This window comes from Saccoglossus kowalevskii, chromosome 8, assembly GCF_978046115.1.
Source record: "Saccoglossus kowalevskii chromosome 8, keSacKowa6.1, whole genome shotgun sequence".
Classification (NCBI taxonomy): Eukaryota; Metazoa; Hemichordata; class Enteropneusta; family Harrimaniidae; genus Saccoglossus; species Saccoglossus kowalevskii.
In genome coordinates, this window is record NC_140648.1 from 12,111,298 (window position 1) to 12,136,715 (window position 25,418).

General features: G+C 34.2%; 2 protein-coding genes across 2 annotated transcripts in view; one reads left to right on the forward strand and one right to left on the reverse strand.

The window, feature by feature from the left end:
* Positions 1-2,089: 2,089 nt before the first annotated feature.
* LOC100375982 (CMP-sialic acid transporter-like) lies at positions 2,090-16,515 on the reverse strand. The gene is made up of 5 exons (XM_006821758.3): positions 16,485-16,515; positions 12,942-13,279; positions 11,277-11,496; positions 10,228-10,404; positions 2,090-7,890 (listed from the first exon to the last, which is right to left on the reverse strand). Exons 1-5 carry the CDS (start codon positions 16,498-16,500, stop codon positions 7,628-7,630), a joined length of 1,014 nt encoding a protein of 337 aa, XP_006821821.1. The 5' UTR covers positions 16,501-16,515; the 3' UTR covers positions 2,090-7,627.
* Positions 16,516-16,547: 32 nt separating this feature from the next.
* Positions 16,548-25,418, forward strand: part of LOC102805227 (zinc finger ZZ-type and EF-hand domain-containing protein 1-like) — a 72,266-nt gene continuing 63,395 nt past the window's right edge. The window contains exons 1-2 of the mRNA XM_085502177.1: positions 16,548-16,716; positions 24,171-24,286. Coding sequence (XP_085358303.1) covers positions 16,660-16,716; positions 24,171-24,286 — 173 coding nt within the window. The 5' untranslated portion in view covers positions 16,548-16,659. The remainder of the gene's footprint in view (positions 16,717-24,170; positions 24,287-25,418) is intronic.

The window sequence follows — 25,418 nt, forward strand, 5'->3', positions numbered from 1 at the left end:
TAATTGCTGATTTTAATATATTCCTTAGTTCTGACACTGAGGGCGTACTAACATTGACCTCATTTTAACCCTTCATTATTTTTTTTTATAATTTTGTGAATACTGGTAATTAAACAATATGAAAAATGTGTATTTATAGCCACAGAAAGTTTGAATTAACTTGGGATATTTAATTCTAAAAGGTACTTAATGTGCTGGAGTACATAGTTGGACAAATTTCGAGTTTGTGTTGAAAACAAATTGCTCTTCAGTTTTGATAATCTGTGGTTCAATATTCTATGCACAGAGCAATAGGACAGCTGTGTACAGCACAGTGTATCATTATTTATTCAGGAAGTGCAGCGTTTGAATTTATTTGAATGAGTCAGAATTAACCATAATATAGGTACATGATTTAACAAGCAGCCTATCGGCTGAGATAGCTCCGCTGTTAGCAATGCACATTTCAATTAAAGAACTGAAGACATCATTAGAAAATGAACAATATGTATAGTATCAAAGCAATCGGACTTACAGTTTTTAACAAGAAGTCGAAAATATCACTTTTTACCAAAAATGACAAAAATATTCACCAAAATTAGAGAATTGAAGATATCATCACAAAATGAACAAATCTGAGAGAGGTCCACATGTAGTACCTATATATGTAATATCAAAGCAATCAGACTATTGGTTTTTTACAAGAAGTCGAAAATATCACTTTTTACCAAAAATGACAAAAATATTCACCAAATTTATAGAATCGAAGATATCATCACGAAACGAACAAATCTGAGAAAGGTCTACATGTAGTATCTAAATATGTAATATCAAAGCAATTGAACTATTGGTTTTTAACAAGAAGTCGAAAATATCACTTTTTACCAAAAATTACAAAAATATTCACCAAAATTAGAGAATTGAAGACATCATCACAAAATGAACAAATCTGAGAGAGGTCCACATGTAGTACCTATATATGTAATATCAAAGCAATCGGACTTGTGGTTTTTAACAAGAAGTCGAAAATATCACTTTTTACCAAAAATTACAAAAATATTCACCAAAATTAGAGAATTGAAGATATCATCACGAAATGAACAAATCTGAGAGAGGTTCACATGTAGTACCTATATATGTAGTATCAAAGCAATTGGACTTGCGGTTTTTAACAAGAAGTCGAAAATATCACTTTTTACCAAAAATGATAAAAATATTCACCAAAATTAGAGAATTGAAGATATCATCACGAAATGAACAAATCTGAGAGAGGTTCACATGTAGTACCTATATATGTAGTATCAAAGCAATTGGACTTGCGGTTTTTAACAAGAAGTCGAAAATATCACTTTTTACCAAAAATGATAAAAATATTCACCAAAATTAGAGAATTAAAGATATCATTACAAAATGAACAAATCTGAGAGAGGTTCACATGTAGTACCTATATATGTAATATCAAAGCAATTGCAATTGCGGTTTTTAACAAGAAGTCGAAAATATCACTTTTTACCAAAAATGACAAAAATATTCACCAAAATTAGAGAATTGAAGATATCAACATGAAATGAACAAACCTAAGAGAGGTCTACCCAAGGTACATATACACCAAGTATCAAAGCATTCAGGCTTGTAGTTTTCAAGAAGAAGTCAAAAAAGTAAAACATTGACACGGACGACGACGACGGACAATCACTCATATGATAAGCTCTGCTCGACAAAGTCAACAGCGGAGCTAAAAATATGAATATTTACAATTTTCTGCTATGCAAATTTATGAATAACATTTAACTACAGGAAACTGTTTAATTTTCGCTGCTAGAATATTTTTGCGATTACATAATTGAACGTCATTGGTGAAAGCAATATTTTGTGAAAGTCACCAATACTCTACATCTTAGGACCCAAGTGAAAATTTTGTGAGTCTGAAATTCATCTGAAAATTGGTGTTTTGTAGTTTAAATATATATGGAGTTGTAAATTGGTCAGCTGACTGCTCTCCCCTGAAATATAAATATTGGACAATGCCAACTTATTGGACTAAAATGTTGAAGGCATGTGGCTATTGCCCCTCACAAGGTTTAAGTTGACAAACTGAAATAAATAAACATTATCACATTTTATGCAAATTATTTATTCAAAAACAAAATAAACCATTATTCAAAACAACACATACACATGTCACACCCTCTTCTCACCAATATGTTAGTAAGATATTTTTACACTTATATGCAGATGATCTCTAAATTTAACATTAATTTCAGTGTAAATTGACAGAATCTAAGATTATTTACAGGTTTTGAAAATTCAAACGATTTTATTCAAGGTGGCAACATTTGACAATGGTGGTGAAAAAAAAGTACACAATTTTGAATATCTTATTTGCTCTATTAGAAGCACATATATCCAACATTACACAAATTGTATGGAATAATTGAAACTTATTTTGACCATAGATACACCCCCATCATTTATGTGAGCAAATACACTACTAATAGAGTGAATACAATATCGTTACATGTAAACTGTTAATATTACAATATTAAAATAAGAGTATGTTATATACAGTTTTAGCAGTGATCTCTAAAAAAAAAATATAGATTGAAATGAAAATGAGTTTTTGTCTATTGTTTCAAGCTTTTAAGTCTTAACTCTCCTATTCATGTGAGAGTGGGTATGCATATCTTGGTATCAACACATAACGTAAACCCTGTCACATCTTTTCAACCCTGCCAAACCAGTATGCAAAAATATTAGTCTTAACCAAGAATTTGTTATTAATAAACAAAGTGCCAACAAAATTACTGAAAGATAATAAAATAATTATACAAAATAAAATATATAAAAATAATCAAACTGATTAGAAATTATGTAAATAAATAAAAGCTACATTAGGTCATAACAAAAATTATAGAGTACATGTTTGCTAATTAGTAGTAGGTTATTTAATTCTCAAAATACAAGGTTTTTTTAAAAAAATGACTACCTAAGTTTGTGAAGAAAGATTTGTTTTGGATTTTCCCACTAACTGAGGGGGTTCTTTCATAATATTTGACGAGTTAATTTACAAAATGCAGGACTAATTCAACAGATATTTTTCAAGTTATGATGATAATAGGACCGCTATTACCCCCCCCCCCCCAGTACCTTAGAAACTTGCCACTCTGGTGTAAAAATATTCCAATTTCCTTTGTGTTGGGGGGGGGGGGGTATTTTGCCACAAACATTCAATCGTTCATCAGAACACAGGAACCAGGAAACCAGTGAATAAACTGTGAGCTAGAAATCACCCCCCCCATTCTCGCATGGAAACCAAATGATGGTACGATAGCTTGAAACTACTCTACATGGGAATATGCATTTACCATGTCCTATGCAAAACCATTGCCCATAAACTGTTTTTCAAATGTCTAACATATTTCATGGGAAATACAATGCAATATAGGACTGCCCCACACCAGAGCACATATTTACCAACAATTTGAAAGATTTTTTGTTCCCAAGATAAAAATGGTTTTGAAAAATTTGAACTTTAATGTACTTAACTGAAAGCTCAACTAAAGATACAATTATAAATAGATTGCTTTAACACCATTCTGGCGCTCTTCTACACAATAAAGACGTTAGACTCAAATTATGTTAATTTGACCATCTATCGTAAAAGCTGTGAAACATAGATGGCCTCTAATGAATCTACCATATTTACTCTATTTGAAGTGCATCTCCAATAGAGGTGCATACAAACCAAAAAATTCATTTGTTGTTCTCTGATTCATTGAATAATTATTCATTATTTTTCTCATAGAAACATCTCTGTAATTTTCATAACTGTATGCACTACTAATAGAGCAAATACAGTACCACTTCAGAAAGTTTTAAGAATTTAACATGCAGTATATGCTTCATGGTTGTTGGCATTGTTTTTCTATTTCGGAAGAACAAAAAAAATAATACAACAAAAAACAAAACAAAAACAGGATTCCAAGTATAACTTGAAAATCTTCCACATATACCGGTACAGACATTTTGTCACCAAAATTTGAGTGACAAGGAGACAGAATATGATGGTCACAAATACTGACGTTATTTCATGTTAAACCGGACTATATTTTATATGTGGATGCTGACAAAAGTTACAATGGTGGTGAAATGGTCAAGTGGTACAGAACTATTTTCTAAATTAGTAAATACATCTCTTGGAAAAATAAATAATGAAATGCTGTAGTTCATTTGCTCAATGAGAAGTGCACATAAACCAAAGAATGTAATGCGCTACTGATAGAACAAGTACAGTACACTATACACACAAATATAGAAAAAAAAGTGTAAAAAAAAAGTGTAAACAAAAAGAAGACAATTTGTTAAAAGAAAATGCTCATACAAACTTCTATTTAAGTGGTGTATGTTGACTAAAAAATTAGTTTTTACAATCATTTTAACAAATCTCTACAAGATTACAAATCTGACAAATGCATAAACATATTTTCAACTATTAGTATTATAGTGTTCACAAAAAGAGAGGCAGTTAATGGAGGAAACAAAACATTGATCATCAGACAGTACTCGTCGCACTATATTTTGGTCAGTATAAAAATGTCATTTCTCACCCAGTAAAATTTTACTTATCCCTGGTACATATTATTGTTATGGAACTTGTATGCAATTCATGTTACTTGGTATACTCTATAAAGGACATTATGGTTAACACAGTTTATGTAATATTATTCTTCACTTTTTTCATTTTTATTGAAACTATCATCCACAGTTTACACCCTACTTTGACTCGACTGTGATCTGTATATTTTTGGTATGTTTAATCCACCTACAGTAATTTTGTATATATCATTTTATGGTTTAAAAGTTTCTTCTAACAGGTGATTTAATATTTGGAAGACTTTAGTATTAATCTTTTCGGGATTTTGACCACTAATTTGGCTTATTGTAACAATAACATACATTAATTATTCATAGCACTGCAATTTAGCAGTTTTCGCTGATAAGATAATTAGATGATCTTTGATATTGTGCCAAGATTATCATTGTCCCTTATCAAATTTTATTATGCTTCCGATCGAAAAAATACTTTTTATTTTTGTCTCCTATGATTCTGTAAACAATGTATGTGCAATACACTGATCTAGCTCTCATTACAAATTTGATTTTTCATACAGCCAAATGTTTAAGACAAGCAGAGGAACACTATAAATATATTATTTGAAAAATAAATATTAAAAGCAATATATACCCGCCCGCCCCCTAGTGATTTGCACAAGTGAGCCTTGTGCATACCACATCTACAGCATAGTAAGAAACAAAACAGACCTTTGATACTACAGAATCCTAAAGCTAACTAACTAACCCTTGGTTGAAATGAATGTGGCCAAACATTAGTCACGAAGATTGCTACCATGAATATCTACTTTAAAAATGGTCCCAAAGAATTAAAAAAAGCATGTACTCAATGGTTTAAGTGAAATCAAGAATGTGTTCAACAACTTCTCAGCTAGCTACCAAAAAATAATTACCATATTTTGCATTATTATTGGAAAAACTAATAATACTAATGCAAAAATTCTAATTAAACATTCTGACTTCACCGACATAGTGGCAGTGTGTCATATTGTAGTATGAAATACTGTAATTTCTCCATTTTTCTCTGAAATCCACTAAATTAAATTTGCATGAAGATGTAAAATTTATAATAGGGAACTCATTGTTTCCACTGAAAAATCCATGAATTTAAATAGACCATTTTCTGTACACTGCGAGAATCATGCGTTATGCATGAAATCGAACGTAAAAACAGGACAAACAAAGGTCATAGCGTCGTAGTCGCGTCAAACATCGCGTGGGATTCGACAAACGCAAAAGTATTTTGGGGGCATTTCCATGCTTAATAATGTGCTGTCCACATTTGATGATAGGCAATTTCGATTAAGTAAGGGTATTCGGAAGCAATGTTCCTCTGTCGAAGATCGGCCGGTCGGTGTGAGCTACGAAATAAGGAAATTCGAGTTCAAAATCAAATCGTTCGATTTTTGCGGCAGACGTTCGACGCACGTCTTTCATGCATCTCGCGAGATCTCGCAATTGTACGGAAAATCACCTATTGCAGTGAATATGTTTGAATTATCAATATAGTGAAATTAAATACTGTAAATCTCTTAATTTTCATTACTAGAATTTTTTTACAATATGATTTGATGGTTTTATAGCAATCTTGTGAAAAGTCACCTCCACACATTGTAGAATGCCAGAGAAATTTTTACAGCGATAAAACTTCATGATTTTCACATTCACAGAAAAATATTTGGGTGTTTTGTATGGAGTACTGATTTTCGATGAGTTGAATGCAAAATTGAAGAAAAAAGGTATATTCGCTGGATTTTATTTTCACTAAATCATCCCTTCAGGGAAAACAGTGAAAATAAATTTCAAGCGAAAGTATTTACAATTTCTCCATCAGAATTACTCTGACAGCTTTCCTACTATATGTACATGGCAGAACTCTGAGGAATGCACAACTCATCACTTTAGTGTTCGAGTTCCATTTTTAATAAAAAAGTATACAAATATATCAGAGATGATTTCCCAACTGTAAGCCATTTACAGAATGTAATGATCTGAAAGAATTCAGTCCCAATTTAGGTCAAAAAATGAACAAAGCAATAGATAGTATTTGAAAGCAAGTCAAAATTTCTTATGTAAAGATATTTGTTTTATATTTACCCAGTAATGTCATATTGAGTGAGTGTCTCAGTGATTTTATCAATTGCAATGCCACCAAAACAATAATATTGATCATAATTTCAACACTTTTGTGAAAACGGATAAGATTGTGTACTGTCAATGAAGATGAATATGGTCCAAATATTCAAAGAGTGAGAAAAACAAATACAATTATTAATTATCATAATTGAATATTTATCAAATTTGATAAAAATTATATTAAATATATATTATTGTAACCCTTTACATAATGCACAGCTTAGGGTGCTTGACAAATTAAATCTAAACTATCTAGTTATCTGCATTTTTCCTCGAGAAAAATTTCAGGTTTATGGATAACCACTCAGCTCATAGTCAAGTCATCAGAATACAGATACCACACCATACCATGATGACCGTCAAGAACAAGCCAAGCATGTCACCTTACTTTACAGATAAACCTGCCTAACTTACTCAAAACCTGCCTAACTTACACAATTAGTCAAATTGTCCAATAAGCCTGTCCACACTCAAACAATTAACCAGACTAACAGTTTAACAAAACGTGTATCACAAAATATATATGTTTGTGTGCTATTTCAAATTAGACAAACACACACTTGGTGGATATCTTTCCAAGTTGGTTGGCATTTTATCTTTTTCACTTCCAGGAATTTTCCACACCATAAATTTCTATGAAAAAAATTCTTAATACTTTCAAAATTTTTATAATAGATAATTTTGGATGAAACTGAAATATGGTCAATTTTGTGAAGACATGATACTGATTAACGGGAGACCACTATAGAAAACAAACCTGATCCTGTATGAATGCATGTATAAGCTACCACAAAGAACTAACCAACGTTACACCAGTTTTACATGTTCACAGTATAACTACAAATGTCTTACATTTCTATCAAAGTACAAAATGTCATGTTCATACTGTTTGTGCAAGTTTACCAGATGCTTTGCTGTCTGACGCTGATGGTGGTGGTTTTCGTGCAGGCATCCCATAGAGAAAGATAGCCAGGATTACAAGACCAGCGCCTAATGAAAATAACACGGTGATCTCTTTGCCGAAGAGATAAACCGACATTAACGTTGAAAGGATAATTGATATGGTAGTTGAGAATCCCTTGATGATGTTATCGGTGTACTTGACCACCACGGATGTGTACAATCCGCCCACACTACCAGCAACTGAAAAAAAAAAATGAAAAGATGAATTTAGATGAATTCCAGGGTAAACAATACAAATATATAATATGGACTATCAGATGTCACGATCAGATTTTGAGACAGTTTGTTTAAGCACACCCGTTGTATAATTATAATAAACAACCTCTCGGCTGAGATAGCTCCGCTGTTAGCAATGCACATTTCAATTAAAGAACTGAAGATATTATTAGAAAATTAACAAATCTGAAAGAGGTCTATCTGAGGTACCTACATGTATAACATCAAAGCAATCAGTTTTTAACAAGAACTTTAGAAGTCGAAAAAATTACTTTTTACCAAAAATATTCACCAAAATTGAGAATTGAAGATGTCATCATGAAATGAAAAAATCTGAGAGAGGTCTGTCAAAGGTTCATATACACGAAGTATCAAAGCATTCAGGCTTGTAGTTTTCAAGAAGAAAAAGTAAAAAGTTGACTAAAACAACGGATGATCACAGACGCCGATGGACAATCACTCATATGATAAGCTCCGCTCGACTAAGTCGACAGCGGGACTAAAAATGGTTAAACATGAGAACTATCACAATATGTATTTATTTGAGTACCAATATCAACTTGTGGCACCATCTACAAAATGAGTGTGTACAGTCTGCTCATCCGTGTGTTGATAAAAATTGACAAATTTTTTGATCAAAAACTAAGAGCAATATTTCAAAACTGTCTGTATGATCCAAAAATTATGATGAATTTAGCAACAACTTTTCAAAATGTGAAAATATTTGTACTGCATTTTGAGCGGGAAAAATATCTGGCACTCAACAGGTTAAAGTACTGTGGAATACTTTATTTTCGCTGAAAAGGCTTTTTGGGTGGTTTGCTTGGAATTTATTTTCATTGATTTTTGCTGAGATTAATGTGAAATATAGGAAAAAAGTATATTCCCTGGATTATATTTTCACGGAATCATCCCTTCAGTGAAAATAATTTCCAAGCGAAAATAAAGTATTCTACAGTAGTTTTCTGGATCTAATCACCTACATGAATTTTAATGAGGAAATCAATAAAGTACCGGTATTTTTGAGCAAGTGTGTGTATTGTTTGAGTAACCGGTGCATGTACATACAAGTAACATGCCCTGGGTGCCATTATTTTATTGAATGAACACTGTTTGCTGCTAAAACATGGTTTTTATTTGATGACAAGTCATACCATATTGTTGCTATCAAATATCAAACAGATTTATTTAAACTTACTCATAAATCTAAATTCTGAAATTATTCAATCAAAACCAGCAAACATCATTCAGTTCTGTTTGCCTAATCCAAAATTAGGGACGACGTCAAAAGATCGATATCGGATAAAAAACTTAATTCCTTTAGTTTTTTTCCAAACCCCCCCTACCCCCCACTGAAACTTAATTGATAAATATTGGTCATGGCGTCAGACTACATTCACCATTAAATACAAATTGATAATCGGACAGTAGTATTGCATAGCAGTTGGTTGTCGGGTGGTGTAAACAGATTTTACAAATGCACCTCATTTGACGCACAAATTTACACTCGAACCAAACCAGTTTTTCTGTTTTTTCCCCTTTTTCGGTTATTTCTGTCCATGATTGGATAGAAAAAAAAAAACGAACTACAAATACTCAAAGATTTTTTTGACTTCATTAACAAATAAAATCGTTTTTGTAGGATGGAAACTTTTTGAGGTCAAACCCCCCCCCCCCCCCACCCCCAAACTAAAGGAAATAAGTTTTTTATCCAACATCGATCTTTTGACGTCGTCCCTTAGGGTACAAATTGTTGACTTTTACAGAAACTGTGAGTAAATTTGAAGCATATGTATTCTGCTGGGAACATTTTTTGCTCTATTATAGAAGAAAAATAAGTATGGTATTGGTAATATTTTAATGAATTAGCAAATGCAATTTTTCATTTACACAAGATGCATGTACAACAGAGCAAATACAGTAATTCAAATCTCAGAAAATTACTTTATTTTTTAAAAATATTGAACCAAATATCAGGTGATGGTCGAAATGACATTATTTGTTTTGCCAAATACTGGGCAAGTGTTAAAATTCTGGAAAAAGACAAATCTTTTTGAGGAAGATATGCAACAGCATTCATTAGGATTAACCAATCACAGTACATGAGAATTTATTTGAAAATACTGAATACCACATGAATGTGTGCATTGAAGATCAAAACTTTCACTTTGTTCGACCAAACGACCTTGATGACCTCATAAATAGTTGAAAACATAACGTACCAGTAATACTTACTAATACATGGATTAAACTATACTGATATGAAAAGGATGACTGTGGAATTTTTTTTTTTTTACTTACCAACAATGGCCCACACGTAGGGAGTATATCCATAAAAGAATCCTTTTTCAATTACTCCAAAGAAATCTTTTGTGTAGACACCGATCAGACCACTTACAATGCCAAATAAATACATCTGAATGTTCCGTATCCATAGCGATGTATCTGATCCTTTCAGTACCTTCTCAAAGTATACACCTGTATGATTGGAATAAATCATTTTTATCACAAATGCCAACTCTGATTTCAACTCAAGGAATATACCGGTAGTTTGAAGAGACATAAGATTCTGTAACATTCTAATTTAGAGCAGTGAGACTCAAAAGGCCCAGAAATACTTAGAATATGGGTTAGTTAAGTTAGAGGCAACTTTTTTCTCTTTGTCTGTTCAGTTTGTTTCAATCCTGGGCAGATAGAAAGAATAACAATTAGAAAGAAAAAACAAGAATTTGTTTGATTATGTATTTGATGATGCTTTTGATATACTGAAATTTAATCAGAAAAAAATCTGTGGAAACGCTTGGTAATTTTTAGTTAATGACAAAAACATGACCCACGTAATACATTTTGGCAAACTTGAAGATAATGTAAACAGCTTTTATTTCATGGGAGACAAGATTTCATGAATTTTGCAAGTCAGTGAGTGAAGATCCTGAAAAATTACTCTCGAGTCCTGCAAGAATGCCATACAATTGTGAAAATTTCTAGCAGTGAAAAGTATTGAGAACACAGGCAGGGAAGAGGGGTGCAGCACCCTCATGCCATGACCATGCGCCCCCTTACTCTGGGGAGCAGATCCTCTGGCAACCATAAAATTCTGATTGACCATGGATCACATGTGGCCACAGTCTTCAACTGTGACCTGTTTGATAGTAATTTTGGCCCCAAGGAAGCCATAGAATGCTCAATTTTAACTTAGAATTATCAAAAACTTCACACCCTGGTAGGGAGAACCCTATTTTCCCCACTTGGTGGCTCCGCTGAATTGCAGTGCTCCCTCTTGCATTTTTTTTCTAGAAAAACTCCTGACAGGTATAATTGATTGAAATAAATATACGAACAACACTTACCTGCAAAGCCTGAACAGAGACATGCTGAGAGGATTGAAATTAACCCAACTGTATAATTCACATGCTCAACTTTCTTTGTAAATGAATCAGGTTGTAGTTGGACACATGCCACTCCTGCAAATAACGTCACCAACGATATCCACTGTATAACGCTGATTTGTTTCCGCAGTAAAATAACAGAAAACAATGCTGTAGATATTATCTTTAACTGGTATGTAACCTGCAGAGGAACAATAGAAAGGTATATAACGTAAATAACCCACAGTGGAACAGTGTGCCCTCTAACAGAACTGACATTTTAGGATTCCCAAGTCAAAATTGAATCCACCAATTGATGGAAGAGAATTGCACAAAAATATATTACAGTGTGTTATACTAGTCTCAACACTTAACATCAACACAAACAAGCATACTTTAGAGTGACGTCACACAAAGTTTGGCAATTTTTGTCAAAGTGTCATAGTGATGTCAAAAGATAGCATGGGATTCAACAAAAACAAATGTATTTTTGAGGAATTGCCATGCCTAATATTGTGCTATGCATATTTGATGATGATTAATAATTTTTAAGAAGTAAGAAAATATTAATGTCATACTTTCATTATAAGAAACAAAATTCAGGTTCAAAATTAAATCATTCGAATTTTATGGCAGACGTTCAGTCAGCGTTTTAACGCATTACATGATATCTTGAGTGAAAAAGAAAATTTCTTAAATTTTCTATTCAAGGTACAAAGAGAACACACTGATATTTAATGATTTCTATTCTCAACTACATCCTTTGATAAAAAGCACGAGAAATTGTTGGTGATATTATAAATCACAGATTGATTGATAAACCTCTATATAAGGACCAGCTGTTGTTAAAAACCAATGGTGGACACACTGGCTTGACTTTAGTATAACACAGCTTATAGCACAGTGGCATGAATTGCATGCTTTGAAATGGACAAGGTCATAGGTCAGGGTGTGCCCATCTTATACACAGTACTGTACATGACCTTTGACCTCTACTGTCATAAATAAAGAACATCTCCACAATGTCAAAGAGGCTATCTAAATGCACATAGAAAATTGTGATTTGTTTTGGGAGATCACACAACCAATTTATTTATTTAAAATTCATTATCTATTTAAAAACAGACTTAAAGCAAAACTTGCAAGTAATGTACACATAGGATCATCCAAATATGATTCAGTTTGACAAGACATGCATTGGTAATTTATCTAATCACATGCACTACTACTACTACAACAAATGGGGTATAAAAAACAATGCTATGCTTTGTAATACAAACTATACTATGCAGATTTACTATGGTACCAACTATTGCAACCAATTTCGCTGCCAGTTCGCATATCCACTACACTACACTGCACTATCCTACACCCTACCCTACCCTGCCCTGCCCTGCCCTGCCCTGCACTACACTACACCACTACCCTGCACTGCACTACACTACACACCACACCACAATACACTACACTACACACAACTACACTACACTACACACAGTACATTGCATGTGCAGTACAGCTATTCATGCATGAACAGGACACCGGACACTGCATCCTCATACACTTGGTAATATATTCATAAGATATAATATGTAAATCAGTTCTCTTTTTTTAATTGAATATTCAATCACATTATGTGAATCTCACCTGATATGTACCAGCATCCAAGTTTGACAGTGCCACAAACGCCAAGTTATTCTGAACCATGTAGATGATAGAGGGTATACACATCTTAAAACTGTCCATGGGATTGCAAAAGACATTGCGATATATGTCAGTTACCGTAGCTGACAAACTCCTGTGCATTGAGAACAGCATGCAAATACTACTTAAAAGTTTGAATACTTCTGTCATGACTACAGTGGTTGTGGAGAAGTACATGGGTCCATCAACAGTCCTTGTGTATCGTAACAAGAGTATATACCCCGCTGCATTTATTGTCATAACAGTTAATGCATAGAGCTTGAAGCGCACACTTACGGTATCTGAAATAATCAAGAGAAGTCAGTTTAAGAAAGAAAGAAAGTAGAAGTACTGAATATATAATGCATTCTAGTTGTCAACTCAGGGATCAAAGAATTCAAAAATGTTGCCAATTGTTTTTGGCAAAATTCGGGTACAATAGATTTACCCGGTATGTATTTTTCTAGAAATACTCAATTAATTTTTCCAAAAATATGGAAATAACTTTGCAGATTTATTTTTTTAAAGGTGGCATTTATTTTTGTTGAGACACATACTACAATGTTCTCTCCAGGATACAAACAGTGGTACCGCCACAGTGTTTTGTTTTACTATCTTGACTGCGACAATGCCATTTCCACTGCATCATTGCCGACTTGTTAAATCAAATTGATAAGTTGCTGAAAACTTAAAACTTGTGTGTAGTTGTAACACTTTTAAAACAGTTTTGTAAGTCAATATTTTTGTGCATCGCATTGAGTGGGTCAATCATCACAATTACTGTTTGAAATAATTATGTACAGCCACAGTGGTTTAAATTTCTGGAGAGAACATAGTTCAACATTTACTATCATAACACAAGTTATCAGGTTGTGACTAGACTGTTTTTTCTTTCTGTTCTCAAATTCTGAGAAAGCCACTTTTGTTATAAAGAGTAAACTGACAAGGCCTTTAACTTTTGATCTTGATATTAGAATTTTCATATTTACTAAGTCTACTTCAAACTTGTATTATCAGTGAAATATGGCTGAATGCCCAGAGTGCGCAACTTTCAAATCTGAAGGTCACAACGTTCGTGAGTTATACTTATTAAACCTGACATACTAGACTTCTGGAGCAGCTAAATACATTTAATTTCGATTTTTCCCATTGAAACTTTGTTGCAATAAAGTTATTTTACTTTCCCAGTCTTTTTGTGTCTATTCATTATCTTGACATCGCCCCACATAGCAGGTGTTATGGAATCTATCCATAAACTTGCCTAAAAGGTGGTAACTTTGCTACTGTTAGCCACCACTATGATGATGACTGTGGTGCACCACCTGTTTGATTATCGTCTCTCCCCTTATTTTAAATATCCTAGAATTATTGAATAAATATTTAATTAATGCAAATAGTCACTGAGATCTTGTTTAGAGTGAGAGAGCAACATGATTTTGTTTTTGCCCCTTAAACAATGTTTCATTCTCTCATATAATTGGATCCATTGTTTTAAATACCATGGCAACATAGAACAGAGAAAATAAACACTATTTGGGAAGCAAAAGCTATTCTTGCAGCATACACTGAATTTTGTTAAAGGTAGAAGCCTACTACATTATTTTGAAAATGTTGGACATAAATAGTATGACAATGTTCATAGGTTTATTATGTAATATCATGGAGCTCTTTTCACATGGTAACATGAAATAGCATTTTGTGTCTGTCACAGTGATGCATTTTGAGAAATTTGTCCTAATATTTTTTTAAAAAATTGCTATTTTTAAAACAATTCCATATGACACAATGTTAAAGAAAAACTGCTTTTTTGACACTTTTTAAAACCCTGAAATAATTCAAGACATAATATCTTTGCCATAGGAATCTACAGTAAAAGTGTTTTACTACTGCCAAAATAGAAACTTTTCCGTGAAACACAAAATCATTTTTTTTTTAAATAAGGCTGGTTACCCAAAACTTTTTTTATATTGCCTTGTAGTAGAATTTAGTGAAAATTGTATAAATTCTGAGTATTTTTATTTATGAATAGGCTTCTACCTCAAGCAAATTTACATGTCAACTCATTGAATGGAGTAAGCAATAATGTACAGTAACATAATGAGATAAAATTCTACAGTGTAAAATTAATTGATAAATCAGTCAAATAGCAACTGAAGTATAAAATGTATATATAAACAGGTTTCAACATATTTTCTTTTTGAGCGAATTGTTAATTTTTTTTTAAAACAAACAAAAACATATTTAATCTATACTATATATAATGAAGCTGACATTACAAAACAGTTTACAACATAATAACACTGTAAATATCTGTAATTATTGAATTCATCATTGTAATGGGGTATTAATTGCAATGTTCACTTATAATATCCTTAATTATTCATGTATACTTATCATGATTTACCAGCACAAATAACACATACCTGTTACGATAAATATACGAACACCATTTTTGATTACTCTAACTAAATACTTGTCAATAATAAAACACAAGACAGGTAAATTAGATCTTGCATCCACAAAGTTGTTTCTACGCCCATTACATGTGAAATTTTCCATCATAGAAGACGGAGGGAGAATACAAATATACACATCTGACCTGGGTCTGGCTGCATTGGCACATAAGTCGAAGATTCCTCTATTTTAGACATGCTGCTTTTACACAGGGACTTCGCAACTAACAGTCAATCCAACTCCAAATTTTCTGTCATATGACTAGACCCTTAATAAAATGCGGGCTACGTGGCTGGTAAGCTTAACTATTTCAGATGAGGTGACAGATTGGAAATTATGTTTTTCAATTTCATCCATGCATTACCCCATGAGTAAAATGGTCACTTCAAGCATACATATTACTGATTAATAATAAAATTATAATCCTGAAACATATGTTACACACCAGGGCGGCGCCACAACTAAAGTTTGACTTTATTACCAAGGAAACAAACTGTTTTCATCAACACACATGTTTTCAACTACCATCAAGTAAAGGGGATCGCAATGTGCAAAACTTGTGCATAATGATACAAGATGGTTTAACACCAGATCTATATTATTACTGGCTACTACATGTATATAAAACCGAGCATCATCAACGACTGACATTAAAAAAAATTATTATATTTTCGCTCTGTTTAAAAATTGGACTCGATCAATCAATGTAATTATTGTTATTCTTCACAACGCAAATGACGACAATTCCCGGAACGAACACCGAAATCGGTGTGTTAGATGTGTTCAGTTCATAAAAGTGCAACGTGTATGGTGACTTCTACTCAGCCCGAAATTCCACACAAGAAAACCAATGAAATCTGAAGTTTGGAATTGGAGTCAATCTAAGCAGGGCGAATATCGATTCTAAAAGCCGCAGTTGAAACGTTTTGGCATTTACATAGTTTAACGTTTTTTAAGTTTATGGTACATTTAGTCTACACTATATGAAATTGGCATAAATACTATTAACTGATTAACTTATGGAAATATGTTTGACTCGGCAGATTGACTTACCACCGGCACCCGCCATGTTGATTTGTAGATGAGTAAAGAAATGTCAAACAAGCAAACTTAGAATGGCTACTTCCTGGTAGTGAATAGCAATGTCAGTACTTCTACGACTTGATTAGTAATTTCAATTTCTCATGCGAGGTCTCTCCGGCCAGGCTGTAAAAGTAATACACATACGATGGGAAACACGAGTAGTACTGGTGACAGCGACGAAGAATTCATGAACGTTGACGAGGTAACAAAATATTACCTGCTTTCTGATCACAGACGAATGAGTTCCCAGAATGCAACAAATGATATTGGCATTTACATTTTATGTAAAGTTCTGATTTCTGAAACTTTTGATCGTAAACGTATTATTATTACTACCTTATACTAAAATATATTTGGATATTTAGAGTAGTAACAAATTCCCACTTCCGGTCCGGTTAGACTTATTCACTTTTGGGATATCATTTTTGGTAGGTGTTGGTTCTGGGATATTTCAGCTTCGTCGTTCTGTACTTCGTTCAGTAAATCGGACTTCCAAGATTGCGTAAAAACGGATAGTTTCGCGATTTTTCGCAAATCAACCTATGGGACGAATGTGATTTGGGACCAATTGACCATCCATCCAAACAGTGTCACTTTACAGCAATTCCAGGCACTGATTTGACGCTGAAGTAGTGCTAGATGTTGATAACTTACTACAATAGGTTACATATTTTATTTTCACAATTACAGAAGTTGTTTCAAATAATGCAGACAGCATATAAAAGAGGCGGTACATTAGTTTTGAATTTCTCCTCGAATAAACAATCGAGGCTCTCAATTTAGTTTCCTACTTCAATTTGCGTCATATGTTATTTCAATGAGAGGGGCGCATAAAGTGGTAGCACTGCAAAGAACGTTATTTTACAGAACCAGCTGACCGACTGATCATGACAGAATTATTCATCAAAGTGCATTATACCTACTGTGGAAATATCCGTATCACGCCGATGTATATAACTGAAAGCTGCCTGCAACAAATGTCCTATGAAGACTTCATCCAGTACATCAATAATGAAATTGAATACATAAGTAGAATGGGTGTTATTACCAAACGCTTCAGCGTGGTATTAAGAGTTTGTTTTCAGGGGTGGGTGATACCAAGGTGGGAAATGGATGCACATATGGGGTTAATTCCTTGAATTGCAATATAGAGGGTTCAAGCTGAAATACAATATATAGTGTTTTCATGTTTCGTCTGATATTTCTGTGGTATTCTGCTGCTGTAAGTAATGCACGATTTGTTCCGAAATTCAGTATATTGTGTGTATTCCAGGGTTATTCGTTTTTTGCTGAAAACACCCCTATTTTTTTAGTGGCAGAGTCGAATAGTCTCACTCCCACTGGGAAATCTGCATTGTTGCTTGAATGTGAGTTAATTAAACACCTTTTCCAGACCGGCGAAAGAGTATACAACAGCCAATTTTAACAGCCTGTCACGTGATTTTAGTCTGAATGTCAACATGAAGAGGCTAGTCCATTTTACGCAGGAGTAATTGGGAGTAGAATATGTGAGGGATAGTATCAACAGAGATGTGTATAGTGAAAAGTAATATCTATCCTTCATTTGCATCTCTGAGCATTTCTGTTTTAGTATATTGGTTTGAAAATGTTGAACTTGCATGATTTGCAATGTGTTTTTTTAATGGGACTCCCCTATTGATCGAATCCCGGGTTTGAACGAGAACGGCACACCACGTGATTCGTTTGAATACAATGCTGATGGCAAACATGCCGTGTAACTGCAGTACTGCACTGACGGGATGACTTACTGGTACTGCATGCTACAACTTCGCTTGTGATGTTGCTTGTTAGCCATGGATTACATGAATCTTGATTACCAGTCAAATGTTGCTCATTTGACGTTGGTAATCTTTATTTGGAACTGAGTAACTTCCTGGTACTTCGTACTATGATAAAAATCAGTCAACATACATCAAGTTCTCTCAATCGTAGTATTCCATGTGATGTACACCTAATATGCCAAAAATGTTGCTGAACGATTTGAACTGAATAAAAATAGCAGACGAAAATTTGTTTACAAAATAAAAATACTTCGGTTGCCAATGAAAACCGGTAAAAAACAAGCAATATGTTTTCGGCTGTTATCATGGAAGGGACATGAACGTGAAGCTAACGTCTGTTTATAACTAAAACCGGGCACCTTATACGAGGTTCGCAAAATAACATGGCAGTCATTAGAAGTCACTGTATTTTATTGTTAGGACGTATTCAGCCGTTAAATGTATTATTTCCAAACGTTTTGCGATAGTATTTTCTAGATTGGAGGCAGCATTTACATTTTATTCAAAGTTCAAAGCTGCGTTGGGATTCCGTTGACAGTGGTAACACTGTCGGCGCCGGTGATCTCTTACCAGTGCGCAACGTAGCCACAATAAAAGGCATGATCATTTGGGCACTGCTATTACAAGACTTTGGCTGTTGCCATGGTAGCGGTGGGTCAGGATTGTTTTTCCAATTAGTGATGGTACGACCTGCCTGTCAAGTATGAACCGTGACAAAATCAGCCAAGCCAAAAAAAATCACAGAAGAGTTAAAAAGCCATTCCTGCTGAACAGTTACTCTAACTTCGGGGTCAACTTTCTCATTAATGAAAACAGATATCAAAAATTCAAATAGTAACTTTTTTCCCACACTCAAGCCGAGTACAATGAGCTATGTCTGAGGTGTTGTATCACAGGGAGTTGGACAAACTTATGTATTTTAATAAATTATTGAATAATAAAATGTTATATAACTTTTCTTTTACCCCCCTCCCCTTCCTGGTATCTATTTCAAGTATTTTTGTCAGGTTCAAATCGTTCACCAGCATTTTTGGCATGTTAGATGTACATCACATAGAATACTAGGATTGGGAGAACTTAATGTTTGTTGACCACCTGGAATCTGAGTTTTATAAATCTTGAAGGGCTCTCGGAAGATCCACCCGCTGCCTGGACCCGCAGTGAAATCTCCGATTAATATGGAGCCGCAACCATCAACATCGATATACCATGATGTTTCTGTTGGCGACGTTGCGGCGTTACTCAGTTCCAAATAAAGATTACCAACGCCAAATTAGCAAAATTTAACCGGTAACCAAGACTCAGTCCATCCACGACAAGCAAGCAACATCACAAACGAGGTTGTAGTGTGCAGCTCACGAGTCAGCGACGACCGATTTCAACGAAAGTCATTCCGTCAGTGGAGTACTGCAGTTGCACGGCATGTTTGCCAATGCACAGATCTGTGGAGGAACTTTTAACTTCAACATCAACCGTGTATCGTAGTCGCCCAGTTTAAGTTCTGGTTCTGTCGTGGTCCCAACTAAAGGGCGACAGTCGTCGTGTCGCGTCCTGTTCGATATGGGACTCATAGCGACGTATACAACGCGTGTAAAATACATTGTTTATTTACATGAAATTCGAACACGCGCTGCGCTACGACCACCGCGCTTAAACATCCACGAGTTATTTATTCGGACAATGACTTAAATTAGACGTCTGATTATTTTATTTTCACACGTACAGCGACACGCGTTCTACACTGACAAGCGTTGCTAGGTCGCAGCACTGTCTTGGAGCATATTAATGGGCAATTGGGTTCCCCGATCGAAATTTCTATCCCGGTTTGTTGCACGTTCTTTTTTTAATATGAAATAATCAAATATGGGACATGTGTATAATAACAGAACCCCACACCCTCCCCGTGGCTTCGCTCGTGAAAGTACGGCAGCAGGATACACCGCATCACTCGTGAAAATAACTTTCATACGCAATGAAAGCCACGGGGAGGGTATCTGTCATAATACTTCATTATCACTGAAAACATTTTTCCCCTGAAATAAATTCCAGTGAATATGCCATTTCCCTCATACTCTATTGAGACACAGCGCAGTGAAAATTGGATTCACATGTAATGCTTGAAAACATGTCAGAAAAAATAAATTAAGTGAAATTCTACGTGACTTCATAATAGTTGGAAATGAACACATTACACCCGACCATACCACTCTATATACAATGTAAACTACACCCCAAAACATCCTTTCACCCACAGTTACTACCGTGTTTCACCAGTGTATTCTATTTGACGTCAGGAGAAATTGAAATAAACAAATTAATTATAATTTCAGCCTCTAGTTGACCACTGATTAAATAAACTACCTCGTCTTTATGTCAACTTGCAGTTATTCGTTGCCTACACCAGTGACTTCAAAATATATGTTTCAATCCCAGGAATTTCACTCGCTGTTAATTGCATGGGAGTGGCAGTCTTTAATAAATTTCTATTGTCATGTCAATTTCTTGCGATTACTCGAACATTAAGCTGTAACCACATACCGCCTAGGTGCTGTAATTAAATCCTGGTGTAAGCACCATATGAACTATGAACAATGCATGTGAAGCCAGCTGTGGGGTATATTCAATCCTATAGATTTCTCATTGTTTGGTAACTATTTGCTGCAAATGCAACAAAAATCAATATAAAAAATATTACCCACACAGTATTCTACAGGTTACTTGTTCAATTATTAGTTCTCGACGATGAGAACTAAAAGGTTGATGTGCCACCAAATAATCGCTTTAAAAAGCTTATCACTGGCACACACGATCACACGTCCGGGGAAGGTTGATTCATCCCGCCTTGCAAGTTAATTCGTCCCACAAGTCGATTCGTCAGATTTAAGGTTAGCCCTCTACTAACTCGCCAAATAAGCACAACAAGATCTGAACAACAAACTGTTCACGTGCTCGTCATGCACTGGCATGCGTAATTGTTCGTTACGCCATTTTGTTTTTGCCGACGTTGGGTTATACCACGGTTTCTAGTAATGGAAAGGAAAAATAAACTATGAGACTTGAAAAAAAAAGTTAAATCTGAATTAAAACTGTTCCTCTTTTTTCCCCTACTATCTTCCAGTCCACGGAAGTTGTATATATTTATAAGATAAATAAAATGTCATATTAAACAAATCAAGCCAATTTTCTCGAACATATTCGAACGCGAAAATAAAATATGAAAGGTACAGACAAAGTTACATCCGAATATTTATCACATGAAAAATAAACTGTTAATATTAACAACAAGCAACGACTAGTTTTATTCAATACTATGGTTGACAGCCGACACGTGAACTTAATCTAATAATTCGGTAAGATCAGTAAAACACACCTTTGACAATAAAATGTAAGTGAGAAGTAGCGAATGGTGGAAAGCTCACGAGAAATTGAAATGCAAGTTACCGGTACATCTGATACCTATAATTCATAGCATTTATACAAATACACGCAACGTACAAGATATTAGTTAATAAATACGAATACACCGTACACGCAACGTGGAGTTATTAGTTAGCGCTACGGTGTCAGTAACAGTTGACTGAACCTGCAACGTAAACCGACAAGACATAGGATATACCTCACGTCGATGTCAACCTCTTGCACACAAACATAAAAATTGACCCTGCTCAAGATCGTAATGCTGATCAAAAATTTAAAAAAAAATAGGACGAATGTGAATTGGGACAAATGTGAAATGGAACGAATGTGAATTAGGACGAATCAACTCTTGGGAGGAATCGACTTGTGGGACGAAAGTGTTGGAACGAATGTGAATTGGGTTGAATTGACTGTGAATCTGCCGCCGTACACAAGTAGTTTTTGTCGAATTTCCCATCCGTAAATGCGCGATCGCAATGTTTTATAATATTCGACATAGTCTATAACGTTGTCAGTTTCCTGGCAGGATACTCTCGGTGGTAACAAACTGTTTGACGATATTATAAGCTGTCTGCTTTGAAACACCATATGGATCTCCAATTTCAGCAAATGACAGTCCACAAAAATACAAATCGACAACTCTTGTTCTCACTTCAACTGGTTTTTCGACTCCTTGCTTCTCAATCGTGGTGCTTAAACAACTTGGACAAACGCCCATTTGTAGACACGCAATCGACACGATGACCGACCAAAAGTGAATGAAAGACAGACGCGCCTCAAAGTCTAGGTGTACCGGACTTTGTAGCAAAAATAGAAAACATTGTGGGCAATATCTGTCAATCATTCATCTGATTTGCAGCCGATGTTTATATTTCTAGTTACAACTTATGTAAATTTGAAAACAAAGGGTGTAACCTATTGTAGTAGGTTATCAACATCTCGCACTACTTCAGCGTCAAATTAGTGTCTGGAATTGCTGTAAATTTATTCTATTACAACACTACCGAATGATGGATTCAGTGGTCAAAGAGGTGAAAGAGGATTAACGCAATTTTATGAGAATCAATAGGTTAAATTGGCTGAATATCTTACTAATGTTCAAATAAATGTCTTCGGTATAAGTAAACAAAAATACAAATTAAATAGCATGGCATAGCATTATTAAATTAAATAGCATACATACTGTGGAATACTTTATTTTCGCTGGAATTAATTTTCGCTGAAAAGGCTTTTTGGGCGTTTTGTATGGAATTATTATTTTCACTGATTTTTGATGAGTGTAATGTGAAATATAGGAAAAAAAGTATATTCACTGGATTTTATTTTCACGGAATCATCCCTCTAGCGAAAATAAATTCCAAGCGAAAATAAAGTATTCCACAGTACATTATATGTTGTTGGAACTTATATTCAAGTCTAATAATATACATTTGTAATGAATACAAATCATAAATCTCATCACAACTTATAGAGTTTCGTTCCAAAGTCGATTCGTTCAAAAGTCAATTCGTAAGAAACAAACTATTGTCTCAAATCAACCTCAAGTAATCATTTCATGGTTTGCACCGGCATGTTACGTCCCATTAGCACACTTTCCTAGGTGCGTTTATGAATAACCTTTCTTGTATTTTATCCATCTGTATTCAGTGACATACCTTCATTGTTTATTTAAATCGTCACATGGATGTAAACAATAAATTCAAGTTTAATATAAACTATTACACCATGCCAAAAAATATGGTGCGAATGACCTGATTGACCTGCCACCCCACGATTAATACAAGTAAATATGGTGGTGCTGGGTTGTTATATTTCATGGTTTATAGCAAGCGTGTCAGTAACCGCACGTTGATGTCACCGTCACAAACACAGAAATTGACCCTGCCCAAGACCATAATGCTAACCAAAAAAAATGGGATGAATGTGAATTGGGACGAATGTGAATTGGAACGAATCGAATCAACTCGTGGGACGAATGTGAATTGGGACAAATGTGGACTGGAACAAATTGACTGTGAATCCTCTGACTTGGTCTTAGTTGGTCCTGGGATCAGGATCAATGTTGTATAATGAAAACCTTCAACAAGTATATCTTGTAATAGGATATATTTCATTATTGTATTTTCATTAACATTATTTTGAATGTAATCAAATGAGAAATGTCAGTTTTCTGAACTGTTGGAATAAAGCATTTTTTATTTTTATCTTATCATTGTATAGAATATTATTAACTTTCTTGGAAGAAACTCTACAAAGACAGCTATTCCGACCATAAGATTCCTTTTATAAGTTTTTTATTAATTTTGTCATTTAAAACAAGTCTTTCATGACTAAAACACACATAAAAGTACATTTCCAAATCAAGTCTATGACAACATTTGTTTTTAAACATGTGTGCATTTCTATTCATTCTAATCATATCATTTTTATTCAGCAGACTCCAGAAGATGAAGACCTTAGTCTGAGTACTAATAGTCTGGATGACTTTAATGGTTTTGATTTAGCTCTGTTATTTGAGCATACATCCCTGAGAGAGGCAGCTTCAAAAATCAAGTAAGATATACTCTATTAATTAATTTATTTATTAAGGTTAAAATCAGATAAGATATACTCTATTAATTAATTAATTTATTAATTTATTTATTTATTCATTCATTCATTCATTCATTAGTCCCTGTTCAGGCGCAGCCTGAAAAGGGGACTTTATAATTCAGGTTATGTCCATTTTTCCGTCTCCAACATTTTCTCAGAAATTCTACAGCAGATATCAGTGAAACTTGGCAGGTTGATGAACAAGTCTCTGCTGAGTATGCACGTAATTTTTTTTCCAGATCTGAAAATCCCAAGTGGGTCTTTTTCACGATTTTCATCAAAAATTACCTCTCCCTGCAACATTGACAGAACGTCTGCGCATGCTCAGAATAAATTAATTACTGTAAAATACTTTATTTTTGCTTGCAACATTTTTTTGCTATTTTCGCTGAATGTTTCAGTTAAAATAAAATCCAGCGAATATACCCTTTTCTTATATTTTACAGTCAACTTGTCAAAAATCAATGAAAATAAATTCAATACAAAACACCCAGAAAAAGTCTTTTCAGCGAATGATAATCCAGCTGAAATAAAATATTTTACAGTAGATTAGATCTGTGAGTTACGCTGCTGTTATTACAGCACGTGATTTCTCCATTGCGTGCAATTTATTATAGTACTGTTTATACATGTGTTCTGTTTGGCTCAGTGGTCTCATTCACTAGTTACTAGAAGAACTAGTAACTTTATTTGATTTCAAGAACTTCAAGAAGGCGGCATTAGAGATGTGTTTGCAAAGGTAAGTTCTCCAGTTTCAACAAAATTGAATGTATATTGGGGTACGATTGGTGTACATTCCGTGACGTACGGACGTGAATATTATGATGATTGCCAGCTTTATATTCTTGTGAAAAGCCAAAAAAGCAAACAATTGTCTCCAATCCACGAAACTAGTTCGTAAACTGTCAAATTATTGTACATGGGGGACATAGTTTTCAACTACGGTAAATCGTTATCCGGTCTTTTGCTTGTGTGGCGATTTCCGAAATAAGCACAACTCTGGGGGGGGGGGGGGTGTGTCCCTGTATCGATCAATTTATTCATTATATAATAGTATGTGGCCTATGATTATATTCGTATTTTAGTTGTAATG